The 20,807-nt window shown below is 39.3% G+C and overlaps 1 protein-coding gene across 1 annotated transcript; it reads left to right on the top strand.

The window, feature by feature from the left end:
• The first annotated feature begins 1,228 nt into the window (after positions 1-1,228).
• LOC140227349 (vacuolar protein sorting-associated protein 33A-like) lies at positions 1,229-20,093 on the top strand. The gene is made up of 15 exons (XM_072307766.1): positions 1,229-1,371; positions 6,577-6,642; positions 7,684-7,923; positions 8,691-8,795; positions 9,624-9,740; positions 11,795-11,969; positions 12,705-12,913; positions 13,610-13,700; positions 14,141-14,215; positions 15,163-15,242; positions 16,086-16,172; positions 16,770-16,901; positions 17,357-17,525; positions 18,360-18,476; positions 19,561-20,093. The coding sequence occupies exons 1-15, from the start codon at positions 1,270-1,272 to the stop codon at positions 19,680-19,682; spliced, it is 1,887 nt and encodes a 628-aa protein (XP_072163867.1). The 5' UTR covers positions 1,229-1,269; the 3' UTR covers positions 19,683-20,093.
• Positions 20,094-20,807: the final 714 nt, after the last annotated feature.

Below are 20,807 nucleotides of genomic sequence, written 5' to 3'. Positions count from 1 at the left end.
CCACAAGTTAAAGTGAAAGTAGTAATAAAGTAACATAAAAAACTGAATTGTATGTATGTGATCGTTTGTGTGTGTGTGTGTGTGTTTATGTGTGTATGTAAGGTGTGAGTGACTGTGTCCATCAGTGTTTAGCAGCTCAAATTTTCTCTGCCTTTCTCTGCTCCTCTCCTCTCCTTTCCGATCTCCCTCTCCCTTTCTTTTTCCTGTTTTTTTTTTCTCTCTCTCTGTGGCTAAACTTATCCTCTCCGGTTGTTTCATTTTCTCCTCAAACAATCAGTTTCCAGTTGTGGTTAAAAAGGAAGAATTTAATTGCTCAGCCAACGACCTAAATTAAACAACGTAACTGGCATCTATGCTCATCACCATTATGTAGACCAAATACTGTACAGGTACTGTAATGATCAGTGCAAAGTAATACTGAAGAACAGTATACTGAAGAAGCGGTAAAAACAAATGAAAGTAACATGAAACAAATGTCTACACATATAGGATATATAACATAAAAAAATAAGAAACAATCACAAAAATCATAATATGTGAAATCAACGCCATAGGCCTATTCATTAAAAGTCAACAGACTACACTAAAAAGTATTGATTTCATTTTAGCAGACGCAAAGTAAAAAAACAAAACACTCTCATTCCAAATGAAATAATGAAATCATAATTCCATAACTTAGATATTCATCCCCTACACAAGATATCTCAGCTCATCAAAATTATTTAGACACGTATTGTTCCCCTACACAAGATATCTCAGCTCATCAAAAATATTTAGACTCGTATCGACTATAGCAGATTAAAAAACAAAAACATATCCTGAAACAAGGCTAATTTTTCAGGAGCCTGGCGTGGCGTCGTGTACACTTGACTACGTGTAGTCAACCTGACGTTACGTGTGCCTACCCCACGCGTAACGCGTGGTGGACTACGTGTAGCGCCAGGTACAACCACGCGTTACGCCAGGGTACACGTCGCGTAACGTGTACCCACACGTCGCGTAACGCGTGCTTAAGCACACGTTACGTGACGTGTGGGTACACGTAACGTGACGTGTACCCACGCGTTACGTGTGGTCAGGCACGTGTAGGTGTTTCGAGGTACGTGTAGTTACCTGACGCATTGACCCGAACGGCTTGCCATAGATGCGGGCGGCTTCATGCGAGACCAGCTAGAGCCATAGAGCTGTATTTACAGCTAGCTATGGCTAGATAGCGCCGAGATCGCGAGAGCGAGGGACCGCCTACCTACCCACCAAGCAAGCAGCGAGATGGCAACTCATCTTGTCAGTGGACGTGTAAATTTAGCGTTTTGGAGGGAAGTAGCAAGAAGGGAGCTTCTGGATTGTCTTGACAAATGTAGCGGGAGCAAGGTATTGTAAGCCCGACTGGGAAGCTGGCTTTCCAGATAGTAATTATGACCAATTTCGCCCACACAGTCCCACTAACTTATGTTGATGTGTGTTGGCTCTTTATAACCATGTCCATGGCTTATGCAGCTGTCATTTGTATGACGCACCTCTTGACCCCCGGGAAATGTGCGTCATGGTCGCGTCAAGTACCACCAATTTGATGACGCGTGGTGCCGTCACGGGAGCAAAATGTCCGTCACAATACTGACCCATTATGTGCGTCATAGTCGGTCATTTAACCAGAGTGTGTCAAAAGGTTCGTTAATGGGACCGTCATGGTATAATTTTGCGAGGCTTCTTGCATGGGGCATGGTATCCCTCCGTAACATCTAAAACAAACTCGCGATCGCGAGTCGGCCGAATTCACCGGCTCCTGGAAACGCGAAAATGACACAATTTTCAATCAGTTTTATTATAACATACTGATACTCACTTCATTCTCGTATGTCTTCTTTTTCTATCTGATGTCAGACTAAAGGTCTTTTCAGAAAGTTTGAGTACAAATTTGCTCCAAAACCACACTACCAAACACGATTTGTGATTAAAATCATCACATACAGCCCGCGGCATCGCGAAGCTCGCTATCCTTCAATCGCATTCACTGTAGTGTAGCATCGACCGTCGACCGTGGAACATGCAGCAAAACCACGTGCGTGATGTCGACCATGTGGTACATGTATACATACAGTACACGCGTACATACGTATGCAGAAGGCGAGGCATGGCAGAGGCCAGGCCCCAAAACACATACAAACGATTATGGAACTAACATTACTGAGAGTCTGTTAAAACCTGCATTAACTTAAAATAGTAAATTCTAGCCATTCACTAGCCATATAAACCATGTACCTAACTTGGGTTTAATAAGGTTCGTGTTTAAATAGGCAGGGGCTTCAATCAAGCTGTTTTCGAATCGGGGAAGGGGAGGCGGGAGGTTACGGAAAATATTACTGTGGCCAGGCCGTAGTTTCGCGAAACTAGATAGTTTGCCATAGCAACGTGTATATCAAAACACGCGTTTCTATGGGATGTCCATGAACTAGGGAACGGTTTAGAGAAATTCGAAGTCATTCGAGGTTGAAGTGGTTTTTTCCTACGCATTTTTTTTTTTTGTTGTTGTTCATATCTAAAAAATTCGATTTCTTATTTTTTTTCAACTGGTATTTGGGAGTCTTGTAATATATTTAAAATGTTGATAGAAATTTCTGAATATATTCAGAAAGTACGCCTAGGCGCCTACTGTTTGGATAAACGATAAACATGCAGTCTACGTTCGATACGAAGAAATCATTACGTCTTTCACGAGGAAAAACATACAAAACAAACAAAAAACACCTACGAACGAATGTTGATAGCCAAAACTTTGATAAGTAATAAGCAGTTATCATGAGCGTGAACTGAAATTAATTGTCATGATTTTGTTGTCTAACCAGGTGATGACTGCATCTCATTGAACCTACTCGTAGTGAATTTCTCTGGGCATACGAGACCTTTTAAGTATTTCTGGCTCAGTTGCATTTTTAATTGACTGATTAATCGATCTTTTTTTTTTATTGTTCAGGGAACATAAGATATTCGGTCAAGTACATTATATTCGACTGTTTGATGTTTCCTACTATGCGCCAAAAGAAAGGCTATAGAATCACGATATCTTTGCAATGATTCCTTTAATTCAACTAATGAGCTGGTTCTTCGATCGATATTTCCATGATATTTACACGCTGTTTATTCCAGTGCGCGCATTCTTCCGTCTGGCACGCACCTGGGTGTGGCACCTGCTTTTGTGGAAATTTCCACAAGGGGAGAGGGGTGGGGTGTCAAGTTTCTTCGAGCCGAAGAGACTGCATGTAAAACAATCTCTTCGCTCTAATTTATTGTCATTCGTGCTTTCCCCTTATTCTTTGCTGATATTGAACATTTAGATTTAACTTTACGAAGGTTGGTAGCACGTGGTTCTATTTTGTTGTGAGGTGTATGTAATTTCTTTTTTTTTATCATTCTTGGAAAGGAAAAGAAGAGTAAGGGGGAAAGAATAAGAGGGAAAGTAAAATGGAACGAACGGCACGTACGCTCAGCATTCACAGTAAGCCGTCTTTTTACACCAGCATAGTATCATCACCATCAGACATCACTCAGACCATTTTAGCCTTTTCCTATCAACATTAAGAAAAATAAATAACAAATACAAAGTATCAACACCTCCCAACAACACAAATATTTAGAAAAGACAACACACGGCACACTACAGCGGCTGGTATCAAACTTCGTCGCTTCGATTCGAAAAAGTATTGCAGCAAAGCGGAGAAATCGCCGTTACGAAAATAGCAGTGCGAGACACTTGAAAGAATTACGTCAAATACTTCAAAGTATAAAGGGAACGGATAAAGTGATATAAAATGGAAGAAATCGTACCAAACGATGTGTGAGAAACGACAGTGAAAAACGTTAAGTTTAGTAGTAGGCTTAGGCCCTAGCAACAGTTTACAGCACCGAAAGCTACGCGAAAATAAGGTGAAAATAAATACACATTGGAAACTCGGTATTGCGACAAGATCCTTAGGATCAAGTCAATAAACGATACAAAACAAAGGAAATCAATTCATTTTGACCGGAAAATAGTTTGTTATAAGTATTCTGTTGTATGAGATCTCCTTTGATAGGCCGAGAAATACATCGAGCTTCCACGATACTCGGGAAAGACAGTTCGAACGCTTTTCACCTGCACATACTGCAGTGCACATCAATACACGAACAGAAACTCACCTCTTCCTTGCAGAAAAATGATGCAATAACGTTACAAAAAACACACACAACACTCTAAAAATCATTTCATACTTGGGAGGCAAGGGACAAGCGGATGAAGAAGAAGAGAAAAAGAAGCAGACATTGCACAACGGAACGCTTCTACCCCGATTCGAATCGAAACAGGGTACTGTCGTGGCAGCTGGCTACAGTGTGCAGCTAAGCTACTATACTAACGCTCCCCAGCCGCCCACAGCATGGGGATACAGTACCACGGCGATCGAAGTAAACATCCAGGGTCCGTAGGCGACAGGGATTCACGCGGGCGAAGTTCCGTTCGGTGTACACAGTTCGCAGGCAGCGAATTGCGTGAGCGCACACAGAGCTCTGCAGCATTCCAGTCTGGCACGTACTGCGAATAACATGTGCGTCAAGGGTCAGTCATTTTCACGAAGAGGTGCGTCACCATTTTGACTGGTTAATGCGTCAATGTCTCATAGAGGTGGGTCACTTTTTGTGACGGAGGGTACGTCATGGTACCTAAAAGGTATGACGCACATTGGTACTTTGACGCACCTATCCCGGGGGTCAAGAGGTGCGTCATACAAATGACAGCTGCATTAGGTTAACCGCAGCAGCGACCCCATACAGACAAATACGTACCGTAAAGGTTACTGTTACTGTGTTACAGCGCCCCGCGACGGGGTTAGGCTTAGCCTTTAGGTTAGCTAACTGCGCTGCGACCAGCCCGAACGCTCCCACAGTATAACTGTATGAAGGAGCGCCCCGGGATTAAACCATGTCATGAACTTAAGTATCCTGAAGAAGGCAGGCCAAGGGGCAAGAAATACTATTATTAACAGTAGTAGCTGGTAACATAGAGCTCTACTATCTGATTTATAACCAAATAATTACTTAAATTAGATGGTCTACGTGTTTGAGTTAAATGAATAGGACGTTGCTCGTAGGATAGGAGTGGTCATTTTTAGATGTTGAAGGAACGAGAATTAATGTTGCTCTGATTCACAACATGATTTCTATAATTTCACATCATGTAGTGCATAAATCGACAGTTCCATGTACTATACATTATTGGAATTTATCGTTGTCCATGTCCATTGGGCATGAGCAAAGAAATCAATCACTCTTGAAAAATCTTATCATAGTAAATTATACTGAACAGTGTAGACGACATAGGGTAGGAGCCACACATATTTCAGAAATATAGGAGTGTAGTTCCATTACAATACTGCTCGCTTTAACAAGTTCACCTGTGTATAATCTAATCATGCCTTCTTCTTTTATTCTGTTTCCTTGAGCCCCAACTCGTGCGTTCTTATGGTGAGACTCCCATGTCATCATCCTTGTTCATTGCAATTGTTAACCTCCAGTTAAGACTCCAGTATGAGTATTCAGGAGGATCCCAACCAAGTACCAAGTATAAATTTTGAAAACATTAAAATTCCTCATCCCAATCACCATAAATTCTGAAACTCTGAAATTCCATACTCAGTATAATTAATTTATAGTTGTTGAAATGTTAAAGTCTTAAAATCATCCAGAGGTCTCCTTGAAGTAGCTAGACACCCCCCCCCCCCCCCCCCCCCCGATTGCGATTGATTGACAGATTACACTGGACCAGACAAGACAAGACAAGATTCATATTCAGATACAGATTTTACTCATATCTGTAGATCTAGAAATCTAGAACTAGAGAGTGATCTCTAACTCAGCTGTGTAAGTGTACAATTTTTCAATCAGAGCTAGTTATGACTTATAATACAGCAACCCATGACCAAGATGTAAACTTTTAATGATTCCATGTGTTTTCAAATTTACAATATCCAATTGGTCAATTAACTACTTAGGAAGTAATTCCTGCTGCTTCTACTGGAACATTCTGAAGTGTGTGATGATGTTCCTCTCCCCTGAATATCTTTTTTTTTTAAGATTTTTTTTTAATGTCTCATTGTGAATGATAATGTCAGTGATAGAGTTTTTGCAGGGTGTGGATTTTGTTTTGTCTCTCTCTTTTTTCTTTTTTTTTTAACACAGCTGTTGAAGAAGCAAAGGCTTAAATGAGCAACCATGGGACTGACTTAAGTCCCCTTGGCAGGACTTGGCAATAAGTATGAAATGGCTTGCCCAGAGGCACAAACCTGCTATTATTTATTATAATTATTAAAATATTATTATTATTTTGTTGCTTAAGTTAAAGGCATGTCATTCAAGGTTGGACTTAAGCTTCTGCTACCTATGGACTCAAATATATAATGTCTTATCCACTGACTACATAATTGGGCCAGAACTAGAACTGCCCCTTGCCTCTAAATAGATCCAAAGTGACAATTAGACCACCTAGAATTGTAAAATATCTTTATGAATCTATTTTGCTTTTCTGCTATGAATATTTGTCCTATGCAGGCAGTTGTCTGGGATGACTTCCTGACTGGTCCAATTGGCCTTATTGCAGAATACTCCTTGTTAAAGGTATGTCATTTGTTTGTTTGTTTGTTTGTTTGTTTTTTGTGTGTGTATTTTTTATTCAGATTGCTGTTAGATATAATTCCTTCCAAGTACTGTAGATAAATGACTGAGATGATCTGTCTTTTTTGTGGATGAGTCATTTTATAATCTGTTGATTTTATATGCCTGTGTATATCAACTATTTTACTAGAATTCCAGGATTGTTGTAGACAGAATCCTAATGAGTTTGCATTTCATTTCTTTTTGGTTTCCCCACTATCGATCATAGTAGTGGTACTTAAGTACTAGCGTTAAATGCATTGATGTTGTGTGTGTTGTAGCACCTGCACTTACTTCTTATCACCGCAATTACTTGATAACTACAGGAGGTACTTCCATAAAAGTATGTCACATGAAAGAAAGCGAATATTAATGCAGAAGGGAGAAACTAAGCTGTAACAGCTTATCAAATGTTGCCCTCTGGTATTTTTAAGATTGCAACTGCTGATCTACAATTTTAACAAATGTATTAGGGGGAAAAAAAACATGAAACCAGTGGGATATGCCACATGTTGGCATCACAGTACAGAGATGACTGAAATCAAAATTTGGTCACATGGCTGAAGTGAGGTCAGTGGAGTGAGTTCAAAGGTCAAAGCTTTGCACTTTAAATGTACATGCTCATGAAGCATTTAATGAAATTCATTTACACTTCTTTACATTCATAATGATAGGGTTATCCTCTTGATCAGATAATTAGTATATCCTGTGCATTTCAGTGATCAAGATCATAAATCTATGAAAGTTACCTTTATGAACTTAAGCAATCTACAAATGACGCTTTATGATCACTAGAAGAATGTCATTTATATAATGAATATAAATATTCTTAGATCTTGAATTCATGTTTGATGTTGTAGATACATATTAAAAGTTCATTCATTGTTGGAAATGCCGTAGGAGGAAAGACGAGATATGATAATGCAAACGGCCCATAGAGAATAGTCTAAAAAAGTAGACTGTAAATGGCAAAATTTAAATGTGACCGTTGAACCCTGTTGCCAGGAACATGAAGTTGACAAGATGTTCCCGCTACGCATGGGGCGTCTCCCCCTCACGGCCACCTCCAGTGGAGTGGGCGGGGCCATCCAGAATGTCATTTTCATCGTGCGTCCCAAGCTGGATCTGATGACCATTGTAGCGGACAACATCCACAAAGCGCAGGAGATGCAGGGGCGTTTCAGGAAGGAGTTCCACATCTTTTTTGTTCCCAGGAAGAGTCTGCTCTGCGAGCGGAAACTCACAGTGAGTTATTGGACAATAATTTTGTTGGGGAATAAAGAAATTTGAATAGATAGCAATCATTTCTTGAAGAGTTAGAAAAGGAGTAAGTGATCTGTGATATGATTTTGAAACATTTTGTAATGTCTGGGCATAATGCTCAAGTTTTTCTTAATGACCCATCGAGTGTTGATTTCAGTAAGAACTCCATCAAACAATGTATTTTGTCAGCCTAGATTTGATGCCACTCATTCTACATTGGGTATTGAGATTCTCTTCTAGACTTTGTATAATTATGTAGGTGATGGACACAAATATGACATCACTGCATCAAAACAGGGAGAGAAGAAGACGTAAGTTTTTTCCCTATGAGGAAGTGCATCTGAAGAAAAACAAAAAGTGATTTCTGCAGTTGTATGTAGTGATTACTAAATGAAACATGTTCTGGTACTTCATCACCCCGATTTGACATGATGCAAAGAGGAACAAATCATAGAAAAAGATGTTAAACCATAACTTAGAAGTCAATTTTATGACATTTCCATGAACATTTACACATCATTACTCAACCTAAGTTGTTGCAGAATAGGTACCTGGTATGTCAGCTGCAGAGAAGGCATGATTAAAACCACTTTTTAAATAACAGAATCATCAAAAGAAATGATGGCATCACATTAAGAAACATGTACAATATTTTTTTTTTTTTTTATGCTGTTTCCCTATTGGTTTGAAAGGAAAAGTTCCCACTGAAAATACCTTTACATTATCACCCCCTCCCCACACCCCTACAGGAGCTTGGTGTATATGGTGACTTGACCACTGTAGGAGAATACGGACTTGATCTCTTACCCATGGATAGTGATGTCCTGTCAATGGAATCTGACTTGGCATTCAAAGTGAGTTCTGGGAAACCTTGAAGTGCTATGATTCCTGTGATGTGGTTTCATCTATAGAGGAAGGCTTTCCCTGTCATCCAAACGTTACTTACATTAGCTTGGAATATTGAAGTTTAGTTGAAGTTGCGTACACGTATCTGGCTCTTGTTTTGTGTGTGGGAAAGTTTAAGTGTGAGAGTGTTAAAGGTCTATGAGTATGTTTGTGAGTATACAGTATGTGTGTGTATGTGTTTGAAGCCTCCAAAGGACAACCAGTGCAAAGATGTTCACCATTCTAACTTTCACCATTTCTCCACTGAGTTTGTCCAACAGATGTCAAATCATGAAAAATGATCATGCATTTGTTTTCAATCAATGTGTGTTACTATGCAGGGGACACATATTTTATTTATTCATTTTTAACTAATGCGGGTTGTAGAGCAGAACTGATGATGATATTGATAAGTTCCTTTTCTATGGGATAATTGGTCTGACTTAAATTGATTTACTTTACTGAGGACAGGAATATCTTACGAATATACAAGTCGTAGCCCAATACAAACAATGAAAAGTACTGTTAAATGATTGAAGTGCACCTATGATACAATTTATTAGTGAAAAATTGATCAAAGAATATGGAATTCCAACAGGATTTGAATCCGAGACCTCTGGATTGGTAGACATGTGCTCTACTGACTGAGCTATAGAAAGCCATAGTACAGTGTTCATCCCAGAAACCCCTTATTCTCAATGCTCATATGGTCAGAAGCTACAATGTATTGTAGTGTGTGTGTGTACACTTACTAAACACTCGGTTTGACATGAATGGCGTGTTGTAATGTTTTGCAGGAGTGCTATCTCCAAGGTGACCCGACGGCCCTGTTTCACGTTGCCAAATCCTTGATGAAGGTCCAAGCCCTCTATGGCATCATTCCTCACGTCTACGGCAAAGGAGAAGCCGCCAGGGTTAGTCAAATTTTGATGGTAGTCTCTTACAGGTTGGCAGACCCAGAGGAAGAGAGTCGTAGGTACTGATTTCGCAGGATTCATCATTTGATACATCTATGCCCCTCTGCATTGAATAATTGCCTCAATAAGGAATTCCATCATAGCAACATCCATTGAGGCATGAGAATATTTCTTGGTGCCATGGCAATTGTTGTTACCCACTATGTTTTTGAGTCACCAGTTTGACAGTGGTTACATTACTTTTTTGTATAATGGCCATTGCTATTTATGTACTGTCTTGAAAGTAACTTTGTAACTTAAAATGTTGACATATTCCACATGTCATTGCTACTTTCAAAATGGACAATTTGAAAAAGATGATTGATAGTAGAGAAAGATGTCGACAAAGTTGATGGAAGAAGAGGAAGAGATGGAGGTTGTGGTAGAAACAAAATATTATTTGGTGAAAACCAGAAGGGCGCTACTGCTTTTTAAGATTTGAGCATATATTGAAATGAAATAAAAAGCTTATTAGGTAAGAAGTGGATAGATGTATAACATTGTTCCAAATGTCAGGTGAAATAACTCCCTTTTTAACATATTTTGAGAGTGAAAAACAGTTCAAAATTGACACCATCATGTAGAGGAGATCAACTTTACAATATGATGCCAATAATTCATTGCGATAACCCCCTTCTGGTTCTTAGCCGATGATATATACCATTGGCAGATGTTAGTTCAACCCAGGTCAAGACTTATTACCTGATGGGACGTTTTTGTCCCCGCTGAACGAGTTCGAGCAGGGGACTATGAAACGGGCTCCGTACGTGTGTGTGTCCGTCCGTGTGTCCGTCCGTCCGTCCGTCCGTCCGTGTGTCCATCCGTGTGTGCGTCCGTGTGTGATCAAAATCTTCAATTTGCTACTTCTCTGTCATTTAGGAGCCAATTTTGATTCTGTTTGCTTTATATGATAGCACTACATGGGAGCTTTGAAACTTCTACACAGAATTTCAGTCGTGACCTTTGACCTTGACCTTTGACCTATATTGTACATTTTGCTACAAAATGCTACTCCTTCGCCATTTCTAACCCGATTTCGATTCCGTTTGCTTTATATGATGGCACTAGGTGAGGGCTTCAAAACTTCGACACAGAATTTTGACCTTTGACCTTGATTTTTGACCTGTATTGTACATTTTGCTACAAAATGCTACTCCTTCGCAATTTCTAACCCGATTTCGATTCCGTTTGCTTTATGTGATGGCACTAGGTGAGGGCTTCAAAACTTCTACACAGAATTTTGACCTTTGACTTCTTTGACCTTTGACCTTGATTTTTTGACCTATATTGTACATTTTGCTACAAAATGCTACTCCTTCGCCATTTCTAACCCGATTTCGATTCCGTTTGCTTTATGTGATGGCACTAGGTGAGGGCTTCAACACTTCTACACGGAATTTTGACCTTTGACTTCTTTGACCTTTGACCTTGATTTTTTGACCTGTATTGTACATTTTGCTACAAAATGCTACTCCTTCGCCATTTGTAACCCGATTTCGATTCCGTTTGCTTTATGTGACGGCACTAGGTGAGGGCTTCAACACTTCTACACAGAATTTTGACCTTTGACTTATTTGACCTTTGACCTTGATTTTTTGACCTGTATTGTACACTTTGCTACAAAATGCTACTCCTTCGCCATTTCTAACCCGATTTCGATTCCGTTTTCTTTATGTGATGGCACTAGGTGAGAGCTTCAAAACTTCTACACAGAATTTTGACCTTTGACTTCTTTGACCTTTGACCTTGATTTTTGACCTATATTGTACATTGGCTACAAAATGCTACTCCTTCGCCATTTCTAACCCGATTTTGATTCCGTTTGCTTTTTGTGATGGCACTAGGTGAGGGCTTCAAAACTTCTACACAGAATTTTGACCTTTGACTTCTTTGACCTTTGACCTTGATTTTTTACCGATATTGTACATTTTGCTACTAAATGCTACTTCCGGCGGGGACATATTTTACGCACCGCGTAATTTCTACTTTTCCTTGTTCTGTTCGATTCACAGCAAGTGACTGAGATGCTTCTGCGCATGCGGAGAGAGACGGCGAGCACGGAGCGTCCAATCACCCCCCAAATAGACTGTCTCCTCCTCCTCGACCGCAACGTTGACCTCTTGACCCCACTGGCGACGCAGCTCACCTACGAGGGCCTCATCGACGAGATTTACGGCATCGTGAACAGTAAGGACGGTGTTAACACTTTCTGTGCCAGGGACTTTGGACAGTGTGTCAACCTTATGGGGTTTTTTTGTGCCAATCAGCACTCAAAAAACACAAAGGCTTAGATATTTTGTGTGGTAGTAGCTGCACCAAGAAGGGATTCTAGGCCTGGCCTTCTAGCATCAAGGCAACATGATGAAACAAGTTTAACCATACAATGACATATTTTGATGAAGATAAAAGAGAGTTAATGACTGCAAATTATAAATAAAATTACCTTTTCTCTTTCTCTGTCAAGATCTTTAAAGGTCTGTGCATCTTTAGGAATATCCGTGAAACAAAGTGAACTCATTTCTGAATATGGATTTGAGAACAAAATTTGACACAGTTGCTTGAGGTAGGCATTCAATGGAAGAAAATATATGTTGAAAATGATCTTACTGAACACCTAGAATATGGAACTAATGCTCAACGGTCCACATCAGGGGCCTGTGGACACAGATCAGTGGATTTTAAGTGTCTGAGATAGAAGAGTAACTATTGATATCTGTTCCCTGTGAGTGCAGTTGTGCTTAAAAGCAGATGTTTCTAATGAATGTTGAATGATTTCAAGCTATTTGAGTTGGAGAATCGGCAGCATCTCTTGGACCATTCAACTCACAGACCAGAGAAATACATATTCAGAGCATGAAGTTTGGCCCTTAGTGCTTGGTCTAGTTATGTTGAAATCTCACTGGCGTCGCATTCAACCCTCAGCCACAGTCAAATTGCCGCCAGAGAAGTTTGCCAAGAAAGACGAGGACCCAAAGCAGCAAGAGAAGCCTGCCCCGGACCTCCCCACGGAACCGAAGAAGATCCAGCTCAACTCGGCCGACGAGCTCTTCTCCGTGATCAGGGACAGGAACTTTCACGCAGTGGGACCAGAACTGAGTCGTCGAGCCAAGATCCTTTCAGCTCAGTATGAGGTCAGACATAGAATTATCTCCTTTTGGACTTGCAGGTTTTGAACTCCTTGGTACTTCTCTGTGCTTTGTCATGTCTTTTTGTTTTGTTTTGCTATGTTTTCTTTGTTATTACTTTCAGTTTTAATGTCAGCTGTATTCTTTATTTCTGTGACCATGATTATTTTTGCTGAAACTAATGATACCATTTGTAGTTGGCAAATTTGAATTGACTGTGATGTAAGATAGCAAGATGAAATGAGTAAGTATACTCTCTTTGACTAAAGAATTTTGTAAACAGAATTTCATAAATTAATCGAGAAGTGTCAGAACAGAAAATATGTTTAGACGTGAGATTTGCTGTTTTTATTAGTCTGAACACATACCTAACAAAATCCCTGTTCAGAATTCCCATCATATTAATGAACATGACCAGCACAAAAGCTAGTCTACATTCAGCCACAACAGTTACACAGGTCTGAGAGATTTTCTGTTTGTGGGTATATACAGACAGTGAGGTGATGTGGCCTCGACGTACAAACCATGTACTGTTTGCATTATGGGGATCCTTTGTTTCACTATTTCAGTGCTATCTAGGCAGACAAATATGGTATTTGCTAGTCCAGGCTTCAAGAAACCTTTTCAGACCTTTTTTTTTAAAGCCATTTCTATTTGCCATTTCACTTCTTTACTGCTGATTGTTGTTTTTCTGCTATACAGGAAAGGAAAGATGCAAAGTCTGTTTCTGCAATCAGACAGTTTGTCTCCAAACTCCATCACATCCAGGCAGCGAAGATGTCTCTTGCAACACGTGAGTCCAATGTTAGACCTCCTAGTGAAATCTCCATCTAACTCTTGTCATTTGTTAGAAAGGCAGTCATTGACTATCATGCCATGCAATGTGATGTGGTTATGACGCTGTCTGAAGCATGAAGGGTTATCGTAAATGCTGATTTTTGTGGGTTTGTTTTAGTTTTGTTTGCAATGTTTTTGCACACTCCTGATGCTGTTTCCATGATCTGTGGATATAAATTCAGTGCAATACTTTCGGTGCATGGTGACCACTGCTGGGTGGGTACTCCATGCTGTGTTTCTTGGCACATTATTGTAACAAAGCGGTCACAAATTATCATGACATTATTATTTTGCACACTCTACTGGTATTTATGTAATTGATCTTTACATAATCTGTGAACACTATTTTTTTTTTAACCTCTGCGAATTTCATTCCACTCTTTGTGTTTCCTACAGATACATCGATAGCAGAGTTGATCAAGGAAAGGACGGATAAAGAAACGTTCATGGATTCTCTGCAAGCCCAGCAAGGTGGGTGAGACCCAGCTCTACATTTCTGATATTTAAAACCCTTTCGGTGCCAGGGACTTTGGACAGTGTGTGTAACACTGTGGGGTTTCCTGTGCCAATCAGTGCCTCAAAGCACACAAAGGGTTGAGCTGCTTTGTTTGTTGTGAGTTTTGTTCAGGCTGTCAAATAGGTAATGTAAGGAACTACTATTCTTTCCACTTTTCTTTTAGGGTCCTGTATGACATATAACGTCATTGCATTGACATGTCTTTTTTGTCAAAGTAGACATCATGCCTTCAAATCCTTCAAACAAGCTAGGTCAGACCATTCATTATATTAAGTTGATGGTGTTTATCTTTCTCATAAATTTCCCAGTTGGATGTAGATATACAGTCTACAAGCATTTGTGATTTTTCCCCTCTGTGTATGCATGTGTTTGTCAAATATGTCAGTTAACTCTTTAAAAAAAAACACCAAAAAAAAAAAAAAAGCTATTTTTTGTTAGCTCGTGACTAGTTGTCATTATAAATCTTTCAGAATGATATTTTGCATCAAAGCCATGTTCTTAGCAAAGAACGTCTGCTTGTGTTGGCAGTTTTACCCATTACTTATGGGAACCTGATGGCCTGTATATTAAGTCTGTGGAAATCTCAGAATTTAGTATGGAATGGGTTAAGAGTGAAAGGGAATTTTGTTGTCCTAAATTGTGTTGCATCTTTATGGATATATTATGAATCCACCCATGAAGAAACATATGAAAGTTCTGCAAATGAAACAATTTTATATGAAGAACAAAAACCTTACCTGAAAGATCATACTACCTTGTGAAACACTACCAATGAATAGTAAAATTGTAATAAACAACCATGATACAGCACTGAACCTTGCCAAAGTGGTGTCTTGGACTACAAGGATGTAGACTTACAGTGTCCCCATCATCTTCTCAATCTTTTCTTCCTTCCTTCAAGAATTCATGAATGGCATTGATACGGACAAAGTCAATGCATACATCGAGGATTGCATCGCCAGGAAGGAACCACTGATCAAGGTGAGGTCTTGTCCTATCCATTATTCAGAAATTTCTATCTTGATGGCATTTGGAGTCAACAACGCACCCTTCATTTTTCGTTTTTCAATTTTCCTTCATATTGTTATTGTTTTTCAGTCATGCAGTATTTGTATTAAAAAATCGACAACTCAAGAAATCAGTGGAACAAAAGAAATTTTAATTTAATTTTAAATAATGCAGGATGTCTTGATGATGTATTACTCTAATACTCTACAAAATTAGAAACTAAGCAACCATCGAACACTTTTAAATAAAAATCAGATATGTATCTTTTTAACTCTCTTTCTCTATAAATAATTATCTGTAGTTTTCAGCAAGTACGTTGGACCCCATTTCATAAAAAGTCCCTAAGATAGCAACCCTTGCAGCAATGGCAAGTGTCATGGTAATGACGAGGATCCCCTTTCCTGATTGGCTGTTACTAGAAGAAGTTGTCATTCTATAGAGCAAAAAGTACTATCATAACGTATTTTACAAAATAAGACCCAGGTGCTCCTCCATCAACACAGTAGAATACATCTATGTAGTTCCTGCACTTTAGAAATGTTTGTTTCATGATGATGATGACGATGATGATGATGATGATGATGATGGTGGTGATAATGATTTCTTTTTTTAAGTGTATGAAGGGTCATTCTACTGTAGTAGCAGCATTATTATTATTGAACCGTTTTGAATGTATATTTCATCAATTTTGACAGAATTAAAACATGTCAAGAAGAAAATGATTGCTCTGATTTTGTACTATTGAGTTATTATTTTCTTTTTTTTATCTTTTCTGTTTTTTTCTCTGTTTTGTTTTTGTTTTTTGGTCTGTTACAGGTTTTGAGACTTCTTTGCATGCAGTCTGTAACAAACAACGGTTTCAAGCCCAAAGTCTACGACTTCTACAGGCGAGAAATACTTCAGGTAAGCTTCATTTGCGATGCGTTTACTAATTAGGAATTGAAAATGTGATTTAGATCGGGAATACACAAATGCATTTCCTGGTGCATGGTGACACAGTGTTTCTTATCTTTCTGTGAGAAAAACAAGCTTACAAATTAAGCTAATATGAAGCGACCTTTGATATTCGAATCTGTGTGAATTATCAGTTTGAAGAGCAGGCATTTGAATTAGTTTGCTGTCAGTATTAATTCTAACTATAGATTCCATGTTGTTGATCATACTCATAGTAGACTTTGCTGCATTTGTAAGGTGTACCATGCTTTATAATCTTGTTAACAGTTAAGGAAATAAGTGGCTGAAAACACTGGAAAAATGTACATGAATGAGTCTAATATTTTTGACTTATTCTGGCACTTAAATAAACATTTAGAATATTGCATGCAACATGCTGAATAACTTGATTTTGTTACTTCTTGATACTGACGTGGTGTAAATGTTTTGTATACAGCTGGACAAGAGATTGTCAACTACTGAAACTTTATGTCTTTTGTGCATTATAAAACAAATGAATTGTCATTGCAGTTGTGTTTGCATTGATATCAAATGTCCCACCCCCAGACCTATGGCTACGATCACCTGCTGACACTACAGCAGTTAGAGAGGGCGCACTTGATGAAGGTTCAGGAGCAGAAGACATTCCCCACCATTAGGAAGACGCTCAAGCTCGTCAAAGAGGATGTTAATGAACAGGTATGTGGGGGAAAAAAAAATTGGGGGGGGGGGGTCTTTTCATGTCATTATTAATATTGGCATGGTATCGGTATTGTGGAGCAGCATTGCATATGATTCTGAGGAAGAGGAAAAATGGTATGAATATCCCTGAAAAGTTATCATCTAGCCTGAGAACAATGTTGAATATACAACTCAGTTGAAAACTGGAATAAACTCTCTTGATGCATATTCTATATTAAAGTCACATGTTGTGAGATATCTAGTTAACCAACAACTCTGTTCACTGCAAATGACACCAGATTTTTATATCATTCACTCAACCCTCAGATATAGTGTGGTATGAAAATCCACTCAATGCCCCCCATAAAGGATTGTATTGCTGTGTGTATGTAGCGTTTCTTCATTGAGGAACCAGCGCATGTTGTGCAATATGGATGGTGTAGGATTTTTTTTTTTCCGTTCTCGGTTCATAGAATCCAACAGACATCTCATACGTGTACAGCGGCTACGCGCCTCTCTCTGTCCGTCTGGCCCAGTTCCTCGCTGGATCCGGCTGGCGAAGCATTGATGAGGTCCTCCGCCTCATCCCAGGTTCTACAATCGAGGAGGTCCAGGCCCTGCCCCCTGGACTCAAGAAAAAGAGTGAGTATTTTGCCCCCTAATTTAATATCTTGCAGCTACCAGGATTGTAACTCAAGGTCGGGTATCATTTAACCCATTGAGGACAGTTTGACTTTGTTACAACACACATTTCTCATAGACACCTGCCTGATACAAGTATACTCGGGACTTGTCCTCGACGGGTTAATGGCCTACAGACTTTCCAATCCCATGCATTTGGCTTGAGACACAGACCTCAGGGGTCTTTCTCAAACTTTCACTCCTGATAAGCTTTTACTCACATCTCATAAGATAAAGTCCAAAACAACAACAACAACAAACATATAAAAGCACTGATTTCCAACCATCAAACTAGTCACATGTTGGAACAATCCCTATTTATCAGAATGAGTCAAACTATTATATTCACTATGCACCAGATCGCATGATTTACAGCTTAAAAACGCTATAGCTTTTGTGTTGACCAGTTTTCAACACTGCAATGAATAAATGAATGAATAATGAATAATGAATAATGAATAATAAATAATGATATATAATGAATAATGATTAATGAATAATGACAAATAAAAAAATGAATAATGAATAATGAATAATGAATAATAAATAATGAATAATGAATGAATAATGAGTAACAAGCTACATGAAGAAATGCCAAGATGAGCTCTTTAGCATAACATTGTGCTGCCTAGGTGCCTGAATTTTGTGTATTAAACACATGCAAACAAATTTCATTATATATTATTTAAAGTGTATGTTATGTGGGCCGAAATGGCATATCCTGGGCATGGAATTTCATTCGTCCCTTGACTCCGCCTCCTTCCTCATCACCCCTCCCCTCATCTCTGTCACCAGGACCAATGATCGGGGACAGCCAGGGGGATTCCCCCAAGGTCACCCTCGTCTTCTTCCTGGGAGGCGTCACTTACGCCGAGATCGCAGCGCTTCGCTTCCTCTCACAGCAAGAAGACGGTAAGCCAAAACCAGTATTTGCAACGGGAGTGATAAAGACCTCAAAAGAGAGCTGTTCATTACCTCCGCCAAGGGAGGAGGTTATGTTTTCTTTACTGTTGGTTTGTTTGTTTGCTTGTCTGTGTGCAAAATAACTCAAAAAGTTGCGCACAGATTGGGATGAAGCTTGCAGGAAAGGTTGGGAATGACACAAGGAACAGATGATTAAATTTTGGTAGTGGTTCGGAAATTTTTGTGGATTTTATGAAGGATTTTCGATATTTTTGCAGGTAGGGTCAATGAACTTGCGAGTCCAAGCTGCGCATTTTTGAGGTTTTCTTATGCGCACTAAAGTGAGTGCTTTAGTTTCTGCTAGGGCGAGGTGCGCCACGCAGCTGAGTGTTTATGACTTAACAAAGGCTTCTATATTGGGAAATCGGGCGATTTTTCAGCATGCATACCTATCACTGATCTTTACGGAAGACCAAGATCATCAGTGGAAATAAGCTGCTTGGCGTAGGTCTGCGCTCTCAGAGTGCTTTTCTAGTTTACAAGGTCTCTACCCAAATCACTCCTCCCCCTCACACACGTACATTCTCTTTCATGCCATCTATTCAAAGCCTGTGTACCATTGCAATTACTTGCTGTGAGTGCATTATGAGCTGTATATAATTTCTCCCGGGATTGCCAAGTTACTTGATTGAAGTAAGTGTTGACATTTGTTTGCCTTGATGAACCAAGAGTTTGTCTTGTAACAAGTGTACTCTCTGTTGAATACCCCTTTTATTCCCCACCCTTCTCCCCCCCCCCCCATGCAGATAATATTTCTAATTATTTTGACAAGTCTTGAATAGGTTTAGCTATTTGAGCTCTGAGGGCTTGCTGTCTTAATTTTTCCTAAAATGTAGTGCTTGCTGCATTTTAAAAGGGCATGTGATTTGCATAATAGCACCAGGACATACATATATTTATATATTTTTTCCTTTTTTTCCCTCTTTTTTTTTTTTTTTTTTTGCGCCAGAAGTAGAAAATCAGGGCACTGTGCAAAACATGTCAATGCAGAAAATCTCTTCAACGGTTGGTTTCCTTTCATTTGTCTCGGCAGCTCCTACAGAGTATGTGATAGCAACGACGAAGATCATCAACGGTCATAGCTGGCTCAAGAGCATGATGGATGGACCGGACATTGCCCCTCCGGACTCCTCTACTGCCGCTAGGTCAAGCTAAGGGTCACTGCAGCTGGACTTTATGCAGAATTGGCTCTCGGAACTTTGTTTCATTCATAGCCTGGCACAGCTTGTGGAGAACCCGAGTTTGATACAAACATTGGCAGTTTTTTCCTCCCACTGGATTACAAGCTACTTCTGTCTACCACTGGAATGGTGGATTGGGCGTATGTAATCCCTGTCATAGTCTATTTCCAGACTCCAGCAAGTTTTTATTGAGTTTCTGGAGCAGGAATTCTCAGTATTACATTAAGGATGGGGGGGGGGGGGGCTGTTGGAGAGAGAAATAATTCATAGCTTAGGCTTAGGCCATGGAAAACTATCCATGCCTAAATGAAAAAATGTAAAATCTAGACCTAATTTTCACAAATTATTTTACATTTTATGTGAAAATGTTTCGGAGAGGAGAGTGTATTATATGATAGATAGGATCTTGCCTATTTGTCCTCATGTATTAAACAGGCTTCAATACTGTAATAATTTCTTACTTTTTCCTTTAATCTTCAAATGCTGTTTAGCCATTCACAAGTAATACCTCAGTTGAGCAGAAACGATCGAACAGACTTGCTTGCCAACTATTTGTTGCAGGAAAGTGAGTGTTTATGAATGGAGAACTCCTTTCTTTCTTGGCAAAATTGTAGGAAGTTGTAACTTCATATGAAAAGAATATATAGTAATGTCACATATGAGTAGCGTAGGGTAGTCACATATAGAATTTGTATGTTTGGGGGACATCTTTTAGTTCATTTAGAGCTCTGCTCTTTCGTCCTAATTTTGAAAGCAGCCCCACAGGCATTTGTCAGGACAGTTTTATACTGGATATGTGTTGATGAACAACTACATCAGAAGCATCAGGATGTATTTTAAACAATCTTTTTTTAAGCCAATAAATTTGTTTTGAAAAATAAATTAGTTTGGAGAATTCAGAGAGCCAGCAAAACAGAATGAAGTTTGTGGTCATATGTCAGAGTTGTAATATGAAATTTACTGTGTGAGCAAAAACTCTAAAGGTCCTAGTGGACATGAGGTCATCAAACCAGGTACTTGTGGTCACAGTTTGACAGGATATTAAACTCAACTTGCTGATTAGATTTGGCGGTCATGAAGATGAAGGTTGGGATCAACT

This window comes from Diadema setosum, chromosome 4 (assembly GCF_964275005.1).
Source record: "Diadema setosum chromosome 4, eeDiaSeto1, whole genome shotgun sequence".
Lineage (NCBI taxonomy): Eukaryota > Metazoa > Echinodermata > Echinoidea > Diadematoida > Diadematidae > Diadema > Diadema setosum.
Note: the sequence above shows the minus strand (reverse complement) of the source record. Positions and strands in the feature narration are given on the sequence as shown.